General features: G+C 50.0%; 1 protein-coding gene across 2 annotated transcripts in view; it reads left to right on the top strand.

Moving 5' to 3' along the window:
- Nucleotides 1-15,095, top strand: part of SLC6A9 (solute carrier family 6 member 9) — a 672,432-nt gene that overhangs the window by 525,387 nt on the left and 131,950 nt on the right. For both annotated transcript variants that reach the window (XM_078671718.1, XM_078671719.1), the window contains one exon: nt 10,713-10,995. In XM_078671718.1, the coding sequence (XP_078527844.1) occupies nt 10,713-10,995 (283 nt within the window). The remainder of the gene's footprint in view (nt 1-10,712; nt 10,996-15,095) is intronic.

Genomic DNA, 15,095 nt, shown 5'->3' with positions numbered 1-15,095 from the left:
TCTTATTAGGCCCCAGGCACACCATCCCCTGGGGCCGAAATGTAAATAAAAGGGGATGGGGATAACCCTCCTCTAGCCTTTATAGGCCATAGAGACCCATCCCCAGGGGCTGTACCTAATTTTAAAAGTGGAAGGGCTGCGTGTCCGTCTTCCTGAGCCTTATTAGGCCCTGAAGACCCCATCTCCTGGGCCCAAATATAATTAAAAGGGGAAGAGAGCGGTACAGCCCCCCTCCCTGAGACGTATTAATCCCCAGGGACACCACCCCCACCCCCCGGGCAAAATATAAAAAAAAGGGAAAGGGGTGGTGCCCCCCCTTCATGAGCCTCATTAGGCCCCAAGGAACCCATCCCCGGGGCTGTGCTTTTTTTTTTTAATGGGAGGGGGGCTGCACGCCCCTCCTCAAGCCTTATTAGGCCCCAATTAACCCATCCCATGGTGCTGTGTTTCATTTTGTTTAGATGGGAATTGGGCCATGTGGCCCCCTTCTCCCCGAGTCTATTTTGGCCCTGGGGACCCCATATTCCTGGGCCTCCATTTTAAATAGATGGGTGCCCACCAAGCACACATTGGGGGCCGAACCCCAGGGCCCCCGGGCCGTAGCCTGCTCCCTGGATGGTGCAGCATTGCTCCCGCCCGGGGGAAGCCGCTATTTATGTTGGTCCTTCTAGGTGGGAGCAATATGTTGCTATGTTTCTCTTCCACTTCTTACACGAATCCAGCCCTTCACCTAAATTTGATACCTGGCTCCCTCTAAATTCTGTATCCTTCAACCGCATTCTTCAACCGCATTCTTCATGCCACTAAATCTGCTTCTCCCCATGACCCCCTCCCTCCTCACTTGATGTGCCAGGTGGATCCTTCCATACTATCCATGTTAATGGATCTTCTTAATGCCTCTCTTTAAGGAAGGGATAGTCCCCCAGAGATGGAAACATGCAATGGTCCTTCTCCTCCGGAAAACAAACCTGGACCCTTCTAACCCACCAACTTCCGCCCCATCTCTCTGCTTCCCATTCTCTTGAAAATTCTGGAGAAACACATCAATGGTCAACTGTTATCCTTTGTGGAAACCCAGAATTTTCTGCATCCCTCCCAGTCCAGATTTAGAGCAGGTTTCTCTCCTGAATCTACCCTTCTGGGGGGTCACAGAGATGCTAAGGCATCGCATGGATGAGGGAGAAACTGCAGCAATTATCCTGTTTGATTTAAGCGCTGCCTTTGATAGTGTCTCACCATATCCCTCTGGGTGAACTACAGACATGGGGTCCAGATGGAATGGCCATGGAATGGTTTCGCTCCTTCCTTAAGGACCGAACCTTCCAGGTTTCTTCTTCCTTCCAGGTTTCCTCTTCATCTGCCAAGTCAAACTCCCACACCTTTCCCTGCGGAGCCCCACAGGCCTTGGTGCTGATACCCCTGCTATTTAACATATATATTCGACCTCTAGCTGAGCTGGTCGAAAATGCTGAGTTGTCCCTGTTCTCCTACGTTGACGATACCCAGATAATTTTCTCCATTTCACCAATGCAGGGACACAAACCCTCTGACCTCAATTTGGGCTTGAGCAAGATCTCTCTCTGGATGCAGAATAATTTGCTCAAGCTCAACAAGGACAAAACCGAAGGTATGAATCTGAAAGAAACAGGTTAGTATTAGATTCCTTACCTTAGAATATCCCCAGGCGTCAGTCTGGATCCGGAAACTTTTGCGTAGCAGTACCCCTGCGCGTCGGTAGGCGTCGTCTGCAGGTGTCCCCTGCGGCTCCGCGTCGTCGGCGTCGTGCGCCGTGATGACGTCGCTGGAGTATATAGACGCCGCCTCCGCGCGCTGACGTCAGTTCTTCGTTTTTCCGCGCCAGTTAGCGCAGATCCGAAGAGCAGTACTCCGGTCTTTTGACCAAGTGTTTGTAAAACTTAATCTTTCTACGGTGCCGGTAGGATGCCTGGGTTTAAGAGTTGCGACGAGTGCGACCGCATGATGTCGGTCACCGACCACCATCGACTCTGCCTCCGGTGTCTGGGCGCGGACCACGACGTGGAGTCCTGCGTCGACTGTCGGGCCTTGACTGGAAAAGCTAGGCGGGAGCGGTCCCGCAAGCTTCTCGAGCTCCGAGTGTCGGCCCCGCGTCGAGAGCGGTCCCGGTCCGGTCGGAGGTCGAGGGAGCGGTCGAGGGAACGATCGCGGAGCCGCCATGGGCGCTCCGGGAGTCGCCACCATTCCTCCGGTTCGTCAGGTAAGCACAAGAAGTCGGGGCGTCGCCATCGCACCCCCGACTCCCCCCGACGCCCACGTGATGCGGCCGGGGGCTCGGGTGGCCCCACCCCCGCGGGCCCGCGTGGGTCACCGACGCCGTCTACCCCATACCCGTCGGTCCCTGGGGAAGGCGCGTCGCGTGAGGAGATCGAGGCCTTCCTCATTGCTATGAGGGCGAGGTCTCCTCCGGCGGGGCCTACGGCGCCTGCGGGGCCGTCGGTCCCGTCTGGGGGCCCGAGCGGTTCGGGTGCTTCTGCCCCGACGCCGCCGGTGGCCCCGGCGCCGCTGGGTCCCTCAGGTTCGTCGCCGGCTGGTCTCCCGGCCTCTCCGGCGTCGGTTCCTTTGGGCCAACCCGTGGTACCGCCTCCGCGTGGTGCAGCGACTCCGCCGTCGGCTCCGGCCGGCGTCGGGTCCCCGGCACCGACGCCGCGCGGCGCCACCCCCATTCCCTCCCCGACTCCGGACACGGAGTCGGACCGGCGTCGGCCGACGCCGGATCCGACGCCGATGGGGCCCGTTGACCCCGATGTCTATATCGTCGACCCAGAATATGGGTATGATGAGGATGAGTATGGGGAGGGTTGGGAGGGGTCTGAGGACCCTTTATCCCGTGCCTGCCAGTATGATGTGGACTGGGTAGGTGATCTGGGTGATGCCAGTGGCCTGGACGAGTCGCCCAACCCTGGGTTTGTCTCCCCGTCCCCTGTGGCGTCTGAGGCAGGTGCTGCCTATTCGGTGGTCCTGATGAGGGCTGCCAAGGCCTTGCACCTTGAGCTCCCCGTCGCGAAGGTCAAACCGAACATTCTGACCGAAGTGTTTAAACCGCAGTCATGCCCCCAGGAGCCTCTGCTGCCGTTTAATGAGGCCCTGACGGATGTCCTTTTGGGCACCTGGTCCAGGCCCGCTTCCGGTGCACCGGTTGACCGGAATGTTGCAAGGCGTCACCGTCCGTGCTCGGACGACCCTGCCTTTTTATCCACCCATCCCTCCCCGGAGAGTCTGGTGATCCAGGCCTCCACTTCGCAGTCCGCATTTCCGTCGGCTCCGCCCGATCGGGAATCGAAGCGGTATGACCAGTTTGGTAAAAAGGTCTTTTCCTCTTTGAGCGCTGGACTGCGGTCTTGTAATACCGCGTGCCTCTTGGGCCGCTACACCCACTCCCTGTGGGATACGGTCGAAGTGTGTTTGCCGCAATGCCCCCAGGAAGTGCGGGACAAGCTCACCCGGGCCTTGGTTGAAGGCCGGGATGCGGCGCGGTACTCGATCCGTTGTGGTCTGGACACGACCGACTCACTGGGACGGGCCATGTCCACGACGGTGGCGATTCGTCGCCATGCTTGGCTGAGATCTGCCAACTTTTCGCCAGACGTCCAAAATACACTCATGGACATGCCATTTGATGGCAGTCGCCTGTTTGGTGACAAAGCGGACCACGCGCTGGAGCGCTTCAAGGACTCCAGGGTCACGGCCAAGTCCTTGGGTCTTTCGACCCAGCGCCAGCAGACGGGTTCGTTTCGCCCCTTTCGTGGCCAAGGGAGGGGCGGTCCCACACGTGCTGCCAGCCACGCGCCGCAGAACGCTCCCCAGCGCGGTGGCGGCCTTGGTTTCCGCGTGGTGGCGGTAGAGGCCAGCGGCGTGGTCAGTCCACGCCTCCCTCCGCTGCTGCATCCAAGCCTTCCTAGTCCGAGCTTTCGGGCTCACGTGACGCCAGTGGGTGGCAGGGTTCGCCATCACCACTCCCGCTGGCGCGCGATAACATCGGACAGGTGGGTGCTGCAGCTCGTTCGAAGGGGCTATGCCCTCCCCTTCGAGTCCACTCCTCCAGCCATGCCACCGCAGAACCACCGTGTGTCGGGGGACCACTTGACACTTCTGCAGGAGGAAGTTACGGCCCTCTTGGCCAAGGGGGCCATCGAGCGCGTTCCTGGGCCGGAAGTAGGGTGTGGTTGCTACTCCCACTACTTTCTGGTACCCAAGAAGGACAAGGGAGGCCTGCGTCCTATCTTGGACCTGCGGAACGTCAACGGCTTCCTCCGGAAGGAGAAGTTCAAGATGTTGACTTTGGCTCAGGTCTTGGCTGCTCTAGACCCACAAGACTGGATGGTAGCGTTGGACTTGCAGGATGCGTATTTTCACATCCCCGTCCTGCCGGCCCACCGGCGTTACCTGCGGTTCACGGTAGGCCACGAGCACTTTCAGTTTATCGTGCTCCCATTCGGCCTTACCAGCGCCCCACGGGTGTTCACGAAAGTGATGGCGGTGGTCGCAGCTCATCTGCGCCGGTTAGGGGTTTCAGTCTTCCCCTACCTCGACGACTGGTTGTTGAAGGCGGGCTCGCCCCAGACAGTCGTCCACCACCTTCAGATGACGGCAGACCTCCTGCACGAGCTGGGGTTTTCCATCAATGTGCCGAAATCACACCTGTGTCCCTCTCAAAAGCTCCTTTTCATCGGAGCGGTTCTCGACTCGGCGCAGTTTCGGGTTTATCCCCCGGAACGGCGGGTCCGGGATATTCAGGCTCTGATTCCCATCTTTCAGCCGTTATCCCGGGTTTCGGTCAGGTTGACGCTGCGGCTTCTGGGGCTGATGGCCTCCTGCATCCTACTGGTGCATCACGCCAGGTGGCGGATGCGGGCTCTGCAGTGGGACCTGAAGTTTCAGTGTGCCCAGCATCAGGGCAACCTATCCGACCATGTCCTGATCTCGGAGGGCACTGCGAGACAGTTGCAGTGGTGGCTTACGGACCGCGATTGGGTCAGAGGCAGATCCCTCTCCCTTCCCCAACCGGAGCACGTGGTTGTGACGGACGCGTCCCTCCAGGGCTGGGGTGGCCACTTGGGAGAGGCGGAGATCAGAGGCATCTGGTCTCCGGCGGAGTCCCGGCTCCATATCAACCTGTTGGAGCTACGGGCGATTCGCCTAGCACTGAAGGCATTCCTCCCCTTTGTCAACGGGAGTGTAGTGCAGGTGTTCACGGACAACACCACCGCCATGTGGTACTGCAACAAACAGGGCGGTGTGGGGTCGTGGACCCTTTGCCAGGAGGCTCTGCGTCTCTGGCAATGGCTGGAACGTCGGGGCGTGACTCTGACGGTTCAACACCTGGCAGGTTCTCTGAACGCCAGGGCGGACGAACTCAGCCGTCGGTGCTCGGTGGATCACGAATGGCGTCTGAACTCGGACGTGGCGAGAGGCCTCTTTCAGCAATGGGGAGAGCCTTGGTTAGATCTATTCGCCACAGAAGAGAACGCGCAATGTCATCAGTTCTGCGCGTTGGAGTTTCCAAGACGGCACTCGCTCGGCGACGCCTTTCGGCGCGAGTGGAGTTGCGGTCTGTTGTACGCCTTTCCGCCTATACCACTTCTGCCCAGAGTGCTGAAGAAGATCAGGCGCGACCGGGCCCAAGTTATCCTTGTGGCTCCGGACTGGGCTCGAAGATACTGGTATCCCGAGCTACTCAGCATGACAGTCGGTCCCTCGATCCGCCTGCCCCTTCAGGAGGACCTTCTGTCGCAGCAGCAGGGGACGGTCCTCCACCCGAACCTGTCCAGTCTCCACCTCCATGCGTGGAGATTGAGCGGCGACAGTTGAGGCCATTTGACTTGCCTCCTGAAGTCTGTGATGTCATTCTGGCAGCCAGGCGTCCCTCCACAAAGTCGGTATACGCCTGCCGGTGGAACAGATTTGTGGCATGGTGCACAGCAAAGGCTGTGGATCCCCTTTCTGCCCCTCTGTCCGAGGTTCTCCTCTTCCTCCTTTCCCTTGCCCAGCAGGGCTCTGCTCTGGGCACTATCAAGGGCTATCTTTCTGCCCTTTCCGCCTTCTTGAGGCTCCCTGATCAGCCATCTTTATTCAAGTCCCCTATTGTGTTAAGATTCTTGAAGGGCATCACGCACATGTATCCTCCAACTCCGTTCGTGATGCCTCAGTGGGACTTGAACCTGGTTCTGACTTTCCTGATGTGCGCTCCTTTTGAGCCCCTTCATTCCTGTCCTCTCCGTCTTCTCACTTTAAAGACGGCCTTCCTGGTAGCCATCACCTCTGCCAGGAGAGTGAGTCAGCTCCAGGCTCTTTCTATTCAACCTCCTTTCTTGTCTGTTCATCCTGATAAGGTGGTTCTTCGGACTAGACCTTCTTTCCTGCCCAAGGTAGTCTCTGCTTTTCACATTGGGCAGTCCATCACCTTGCCCTCCTTCTTCCCGCCTCCGCATCCTTCAAAGGATGAAGAGCGGCTCCATCGTCTGGACCCAAAACGTGCGCTTTCATTTTACCTGGATCGCACACGCCAGTTCCGGGTGGATGACCAACTGTTTGTTGGCTACGTGGGTGAGAAGAAGGGAAGGGCGGTACAGAAACGGACCATCTCTCGGTGGGTCGTCCTCTGCATCAAGGCATGCTACTCTTTGGCTCGGAAGGAGCCTCCTGTTGGGCTGAGGGCCCATTCCACTCGGGCCACGGCGGCTACTACTGCCCTGGGCCGGGGAGTCCCTTTGCAGGACATTTGCCAGGCGGCTACGTGGGCCTCGCTGCACACCTTTGCGAGGCACTACTGCCTGGACAGTCAAGTCCGGAGGGATGGCTTCTTTGGCCGTTCGGTCCTCCAGGACTTTCTGGTGTAGGTTTGTATTGGTTCGCAGACCCACCACCGGGGTTGGTATTGCTGGGGTATCTATTCTAAGGTAAGGAATCTAATACTAACCTGTTTCTTTCAGATGAACAAGTTACTTACCTTCGGTAACGATATATCTGTAAGAAACAGTAGTTAGTATTAGATTCCTTACCGCCCCACCCGTCCTCCCCGTTCTGCGAACTGATACCTAGGGTTAAGGTCATCCCTTTCAGGGCCCTAGTTTCAAATGGCACCAGTGTTAGTTCTCACATGGCTCTGCGTGTTCTGGCGCGGAAAAGCTGTGTGCAAAGAACTGACGTCAGCGCGCGGAGGCGGCGTCTATATACTCCAGCGACGTCATCACGGCGCACGACGCCGACGACGCGGAGCCGCAGGGGACGCCTGCAGACGACGCCTACCGACGCGCAGGGGTACTGCTACGCAAAAGTTTCCGGATCCAGACTGACGCCTGGGGATATTCTAAGGTAAGGAATCTTATACTAACTACTGTTTCTTACAGATATATCGTTACCGAAGGTAAGTAACTTGTTCTTCTAGGCAAAAGATCTGATCTCTGGGGACCACATCACTGGCCTGCCGAATTGGGAGCTCATCCTACCCTGTCTAGTAGTGTTAAAAATCTGGGTTTCATTGTGGATGAGTCACTATCCATGAAAAAACACGTGGCAAAGGTGACGTCTACCTGTCTTTGCCGTTCTTAAGTGGTTAAAAAAGATCCTGTGGCTGATTCCTTTCTCAGCACAGAGGACAGTGTTCCAGGCCCTTGTTTCTTGACTGGATTATGGCAATGTGCTGTACTTGTGAGACAATAAATCGACTATCCATAGACTGCAGTTTGTGCAGAATGTAGCTGCACAAACACCTTGGTCTCCAGCCTTCTTCGTGATCTACATTGGCTGACTGTGCCGAACCGTACCAAGTTCAAATTACTCTGCTATATGTTCAGAGTCAAATTGGGATTGGCACCTAAATATCTCCTGGACTTAGTTCACCTATACCATCCCTCTCGCCCCTTGAGATCGTCTGTGCAGACTCGGTTCGTTGTGCCAAAAACTCAGCTGGCTCGTATGAAAGGCCGATCTTTTTCCTTCTTAGGGCCGCTATTGTGGAACTCCCTGCCAGCTGCCTTGAGAGATTTGATATCCCTTCTTGCTTTCTGTAAGGGTCTAAAAACCTGGCTTTTTAGACTGGCTATGCAGATCACTTCAACTCTTCCCTACTCCCGCATTGCACCTGGAAACCCTTGGGATAGCTGCGCAAATTATAAGTTTCGTAAATAAATAAATAAGGCATATACAAAGGCAACTGCCAATTACACCCAGTCATGTGACCCACGACACATGCTACAGGCACCAAATGGATAGGACAAGAAAATACCGACGTTCTAAAAGTGGAATTGTCAGAATTGTGACTTAAAATCTGACTTTACCATTAAAAGGGATTTTTAATTACAATTATGCCCACAGGTGTGGCATCACCAGGCCATGTTGTAGCATAAGAGTGCCTGATGGGCTGGGCTGCATCAGCATGGGTGCCAGCCTTTGTTTTCATATCCAAGTTAATGAGGGGTCCAGAAAACAGTGTTATGGGAGAGAACCACACAAGGTGAATTAGACTGTTCCTTAGCCCCAAATCAAAGTCATGAGATCTGGGAAAAAAGAGTGTGTAAAGCAGTGGCCTTAGATGTATATTGGGCGGGGAGTTCAGTATCACTGGGGAGGGTGGTAGGAATGGCGGCAGAGGATATGGACCTAAGGGCATGGAAACAAAGGATGGAAGGTTTGAACAGAAAGATTGAAACTCCTTTGACACAACTGCATCTGGGTGTGCAGCTGATCGACACAGTACTAGGTCCTAAAAGGAGCAAGAACAAAACTGAGGCCAAAGTAAAAAAAAAAAAAAAAGTGTGGTAGAACAAAGGATAACAAGTGGATTTAAGGTGTCCAGTGAGTGCCCTATGGGTAAGTACCCAAGAAAATGTTGGGCTCTCTTCATGTTGTTGAACCACCTGTTGTGTTCAGAAGGGATCTTATTGAACCATTTCAGAGACCAAACTGACAATAACTAAAAGTTCATCCACATCGATGGGGAACTTAAACTGGTCCTCATTCGTGGAGTGAGGACGGTAAAGGACAAGCAAGAGGAAATTTGATTCTGAATGTTATGTTATGTTATAATGGATTTATACCGCGCTCAAATACTCAAGAGTGTCCTGGCGTACAGCGTTACCATGACCTAATGGATCTGAGAGTTTAATCGGATGATTGAAAAGGAAGGTTTTGAGTTGTTTTTTAAAAAGTCTGAAGTCCTGGATAGAGCGTAATTCCAGAGGAAGGGAGTTCCATGCTGTAGCTACTTTAACGGAGAGGGACTGACCCCCAGCCGCATCCTGCGGAATCGGGTGATTGCCATCCGTTGTTGGGTGGCCGAGCGCAAAGATCAACTAGGGAAATAGAAAGCAAAACGCTTCCTGATATACATTGGTCCAAGACCGTGCAGGGCTCTGTGGGCCAAAGTGAGAGCCTTAAATTGCACTCTGTGGGTCACAGGAAGCCAATGCAGATCTCGTAAATGCTGTCTTTTGCTAGATCTTCCTGAGATGTTAAACAGAAGTCTAGCTGCAGCATTCTGTATGGTCTGCAATTTTTTTTAACAGATATCCAAGGATGCCAATGTTGGTGGCACTGGCATAATCAATGCGGGAGAGGATGAGAGTGCGGGCGACCATCTCCTTGGCAGGCCTTGGAAGCATGGGGAGAAACCTTCTTAATGATTAAAGAGTGCCAAAGCAGACTCCAGTGAGTTTCTTGATTTGCACTGAAAACCGAAGGTCTTCTCCAAACCAGACCCCGAAGTTCTTTGCAGGGACGCCCTCTAACTTGACTAGATACCATTTCGATTTCCTTTTTGTTAGACATGTTAATTTACACTAGGATTGTCAAAGTCTATTACAGTACTATGAAGCGCTGCTGAAATAATGCAGGGTGCCTCCTATTACCACATAAAATGATATAACAGTGGTGACATTAATATGAACTCAATTGGACCCCAGAGTGCCCCAAAGATGGAATTCGGGCCATCCAACTACAGTCGGAGAATCAATATCTTCTTAATCACAAACTCAGCCGCAAACCCGATGGCTTCCAAGAAGGTGGCTGTTTGTTCATCTTTCAAGAAATTCTCAGACAGGGTGACTTGAGGAGGCATAAAGAGGAAATCTTAGCCTTGCCCCCAGCGTTGTGTGTGTGTGTGCCAATTTTCTGGGTGTTTGGGACGAAGTAGGATGAAGTAGGGTCTACATTTATCAATCGCCTCTCTCTCCTTAACTTTCCTATCCCCTGGAACAGCACAGCCCTTTTCTGAGTAGTTTAATTTGTGGTTTCAATTAACAAAATTATGTGTAAGAAGAGAGCCTCCCCCACACAATGATCCTGATCAACTGTGCAACCCAGCCGCATCAATGCCCACTGCAGAGGTGTCCAAGCTATGGGTTACAAATCTGAATCCTTTTAGAGGTATCTCAGGCTTTCATCCTTCTGATGTATACCAGAGAGATGTTCATGAAAGCTGTGACTGGGAATCACGTAAGAAAGCATCATGTGAGCAAAAGCTGGTCAATGAAATTGTTCAAAGCAGTAAGGGAAGAGAATATATATCCCAAAGAGGGAGTGTTGATAAAAGGTTCCTAAACATTGATAAGGATGGGAAAACCTCTCTGTTGGAAACGTCATGTGCCCCAAAGATTCTACCATACAATGTCTGGGAAATGGTACAGTTTGCACTTTTAACGCATTCTACATCCTTTTTGTTTTCTCTTCTAAAACAGGAGTCGGTTACGGGATGATGGTGGTTTCCACATACATCGGCATCTACTATAATGTGGTCATCTGCATTGCTTTCTACTACTTCTTCACCTCCATGACGCGGGTGCTACCATGGACGTACTGTGGAAATCCCTGGAACACTCCAGACTGTGCTGGTGTTCTAAATTCTCCATTCAATGCAACCAATGCATCCAGCCTCTACCATTCAGCTTTGCCAGAACTTAACGTTTCAAGCTTAGTGAACCAGACCTTGAAGAGGACCAGTCCTAGTGAAGAGTACTGGAGGTAAATATATTTATCCTTCCATAATTTTTCTTATCAAACCATCTTCCAGTGTTATGAAGTGCAAATTTTTCATTCACTGGTAGGGCAGACATTTTGTCTTGCACCGAACCATCTTATAATCTGGTGCAGAACACCAATTGTGTCTGTAGCCGCCATCATAAATTTTGCATTGTATTTATTACATTAATTCTGTAGGAATAACTTGCATGTAATGTCACTTTTGTAACTTCCACAATGATGCAGACAATGACAGTGTTGCGTCCCACCTTCTGACCCTCTTCTCTGGTGAAGAAAATGTCTTTTAAATAAAATATATGCCTGCGGGAGGTCATTGTTGTCATAAGGAAGAATAGTATGACATTTTACAAAATATAAAATGCCATATAAATCTTACTTACGATAACAATAACTCCCCTTAAACATATATATTCTTTTATTGATGTTTTCAAAACTATGTGAAAGCAAATTATTCTTTCAGAAACTTTGCGCAGATGTTAACTGCAATAGATAAGCAACATAAGAAGAATGGAACAACAATCTCCATAATATTGTATATACATGCAAAAAGTTCAAGACTGAATCTCTGTTCCACCTACATATGTAAAGGCAGTAAGTTGAAATACAAATATATTACAATGTGAGCAGCTCATAGGAAAAACTTTTAAAGGAGTTCAATTTCTACACATAGGTGATGAGAGTACTGTGGACATAGTGCCCAATTCAGAATCAGTCATCATACCAAAATAATTCTCAGCAAGTGTGTGTACACTGCACTCCTTAGTAAATAATAACAGTAAGGTACCATTCTCTGTTATGTTCTTCCAAGAAAAGCACCCCAAATCTCATAGACCACAGAGAGCTGATTGTTAATCCTGTCCCTCCTCTGTTCATAGTTTGCCATAGATGATAGCGATAGTACTCATTCCTCTGGGCCAGATATCTAGCCTTCTCTAGTGTCTGAGGATAGACAACTCCGCCAGGACCACAGCAGTGCCCAACCATCTTTTCTTGTGATTGTTCACACCAGCTATATCCTGGAAGTCATGCACGCATGAGTGGCCCATTGAGGGTATAAGATTTATGTCCCCCTTAGTCATAATGGTGTGTCGTATCTATTGCCAATTTAGCTTAGTAGTTTACAAAGTTCCATAAGATTTGGATCACCATCCAGTTGATTACAGCTCCAGCATTGTGTCCAACTGTATGCAACTTACATGGAGAACAGTGCCAGTTTTGCAAGACTTTAGAATACTTAACTTGAACTTTTATCACAAGTTCTTAGAAGTTCCGACCTTTCTTCATCTGTGTAAGATTGACATTTATGTTTAAAAAAGATCTAAGTGGGTTTCAAGTATAGTTCTATAATCATGGTTTCATATAAGCCCAATGGTTCTTTTATTCTAGTGGCCTCATTTAATTATAGTCCTGTAAGGGGGTGATGTTAGGCCCCAATATATACTGCTTAATTTTTGTCATCAGGCGATTTTGTAATTAGGATTGTTTCAAGTATTGAGTCTTTACCAACTAAAACTCTTGTGACAACTCTGCATAATATTTAATATGATCCTTGATAAGGATATGGGCAAGATTATGATCCAGTTGGGCCAGCACACCACTACCGTGTTGATTATTGTTAGCTCTGCTAGGTGGTGTGGCTCACTGGTTAGAGGCGGCAGACCCGGAAGCAGAGAACGGCCGGGACCAGGGTTCAATTCCCGAGGCGGCAGGGTCGTGGACCAGGGTCAGCGGACTCGATAATTCTCGCCTCGGTGCCTACTCTAACCAGAGATCACACTCGGAAACTCTGGGCATTAGCTTTCCTCATCTCTACAACGGCCCCCCACATTCGCCGGGGATGCCTGGTTTCACCTTGGAGATGCCCAGTTAGGGACCATCTCACAGGGATAGCCAGGACGGGTTCCCCAGCGGTCTACAGCGCCAGGACGCCTCAAGGCAGCAGTGCGCTTTACAAGACCACATACATACATACATCCAGGTAGACTCAGTGGGATGTAGACATCATTGTGTGTGTGTGTGTAGATCGTCACACAAGGTAGCACGGCTGTCAACACTGGTTTATGTGGGTCCTTTGTTTGCTTGAGTTGTTTGTAAATCACATTGGTTCCCCCAGTGATTCTTTGTATAACATTTTGCAATATAATACAATCTGGCATTTCCATGTTTGAATGATATGGCACCTGTGAGAGATGGTGTGCCTTAGTAACCCAGAGGTAGTGTTGGCATTGAGGTTTTACATCACAAGTCTGAGAGGGGACAAATCCTTTTTGTAGTCCTTTACCATTTTTTCTATTACGTTCAGGGTACGGGTGGGGATTTTCAGTAGCAATATTCCGAAGACAACTAAAATGTGGGGCCATTATCATTTTTTGGGTTTGAACTCTTCCCCACAGGAAAGTTGTAGTTTTTCCCATTTAGCAAAATTCCTTTTCATTTGGTCAAATAGGCCCATTACATTCTCATTCATCACTGTCTCTATACCTCTGCTCGACCAAAACATTAAAGTACTTTAGTTGTAGTGTCATCCATTCAAAAGGAAGCTCAGCCAAAACACTTTTTGATGTTGTGGTGTCATAGGCACAGCTTCTGTCTTAGTCTGATTGACGTTATCCCCCCTGTTAAGGTGGAAAATTCTGAGATGGGTCTTATCAGCGCTTGGCAATGACATCTCCGGTGTACTAAGCAATAGTAGGATGCCTTCTGCGTACAGCATTAGCTTGCGTTCTCCTGCTACTCAGATTCTTACTCAGTATTTTATAGTCAAAGTTAAGCATTGACAATGGTCTATAGGAAGTCATCCATGCTGCGTCTATATTGTTTTCAGAAATGAAGCTATGACCGCCTCATCCAAGTGTCCTAAACTCATTTCAGACGTTGATCAGCTCGGGAGTGCGTATATTAATGTAGGACACACAATTATCAACTTATCATTTTGAGTGGTATCTAGGAAGTTTCAGAAGTGTAAACTTCATATAGCACAGAAGGTTGTTAATTTCTTTAAAATCTCAGTGGGATGTAACTGTAAGCTCTCCTCCAAATTATAGATCACAGAAATGGACAACTGTGCCTATCTCTTTTTTTAACCGGACGGCCAGCAGGCAGCCTGCTTTCCCTCATTGTTTGTCCCTCATTGTTTGTAATACCTCCCTTTAATACGGGACAAAGATTTCTCCACCAGGGTTGAAAACATACGAGTTCAAGTTACGTTTTTATTGGTCTAAGGTCCTATGTTAACATTCGATGGATGTTTTTGATACTGATTTAGAAGCACTGCTCTCTTCACCTTAAGTTCATTCCTTTTGTCTTTCCCCCTTTTGCATGCTTCTGATGCCTTCATCGTAATTGCTCTTGCATATGATTGCGCAGCTGGTGATTTAGAAGCACTGCTCTCTTCACCTTAAGTTCATTCCTTTTGTCTTTCCCCCCTTTGCATGCTTCTGATGCCTTCATCGTAATTGCTCTTGCATATGATTGCGCAGCTGCCCAGATACGCTGTGGGGAGATCCGTGTGTTGAGGTCTAAGTAGTCTTTAATGTTTCTTCACAGTTCTTTTGTTTTTGTTTCTGCAGATTGTATGTCCCTATGTTCATCTGCCAGGTTTTCTATTTGGGGACCACTAGTTACATGTCTATTAGGGCAGATATTGGTGCTCTGTTCAATATGCCACTGAGCCGCATTCCACAATCAAAGACTTTGAGAAACACAGCTCCATTCAGTAGAAAGCAGGCAATTCTTGATTCAGTTCCATGTAAATGGCAGATGACTGTATAATTTCTGGTTAAAGAATGTAAAAGATGCTAAAGGTCCAGTATAAAGTGGTCTGCCAAAAGATATTTAAAGAAGGCCTTGGTCATTCTATTTCTAAGTTCAGGAATGCTTGATGTGTCCATGACCGGGTCATGTATAATGTGGCAGTCTCCCATACAATAAATGTAGCTTGCCTAATAAATTTAGCTTGCCAAATTCTGAAAATAATCTACTCGGCATAGATATGAAGTCTCTTGTCAAATTTTAGTGTCAAAACATTGATCCAACAATGAAGATATTCGATTGGATTGATAGCTTAGCAGAGACATATTGGC

The sequence above is a fragment of the Lissotriton helveticus genome, chromosome 1_2 (genome assembly GCF_964261635.1).
Source record: "Lissotriton helveticus chromosome 1_2, aLisHel1.1, whole genome shotgun sequence".
NCBI lineage: Eukaryota > Metazoa > Chordata > Amphibia > Caudata > Salamandridae > Lissotriton > Lissotriton helveticus.
Note: the sequence above shows the minus strand (reverse complement) of the source record. Positions and strands in the feature narration are given on the sequence as shown.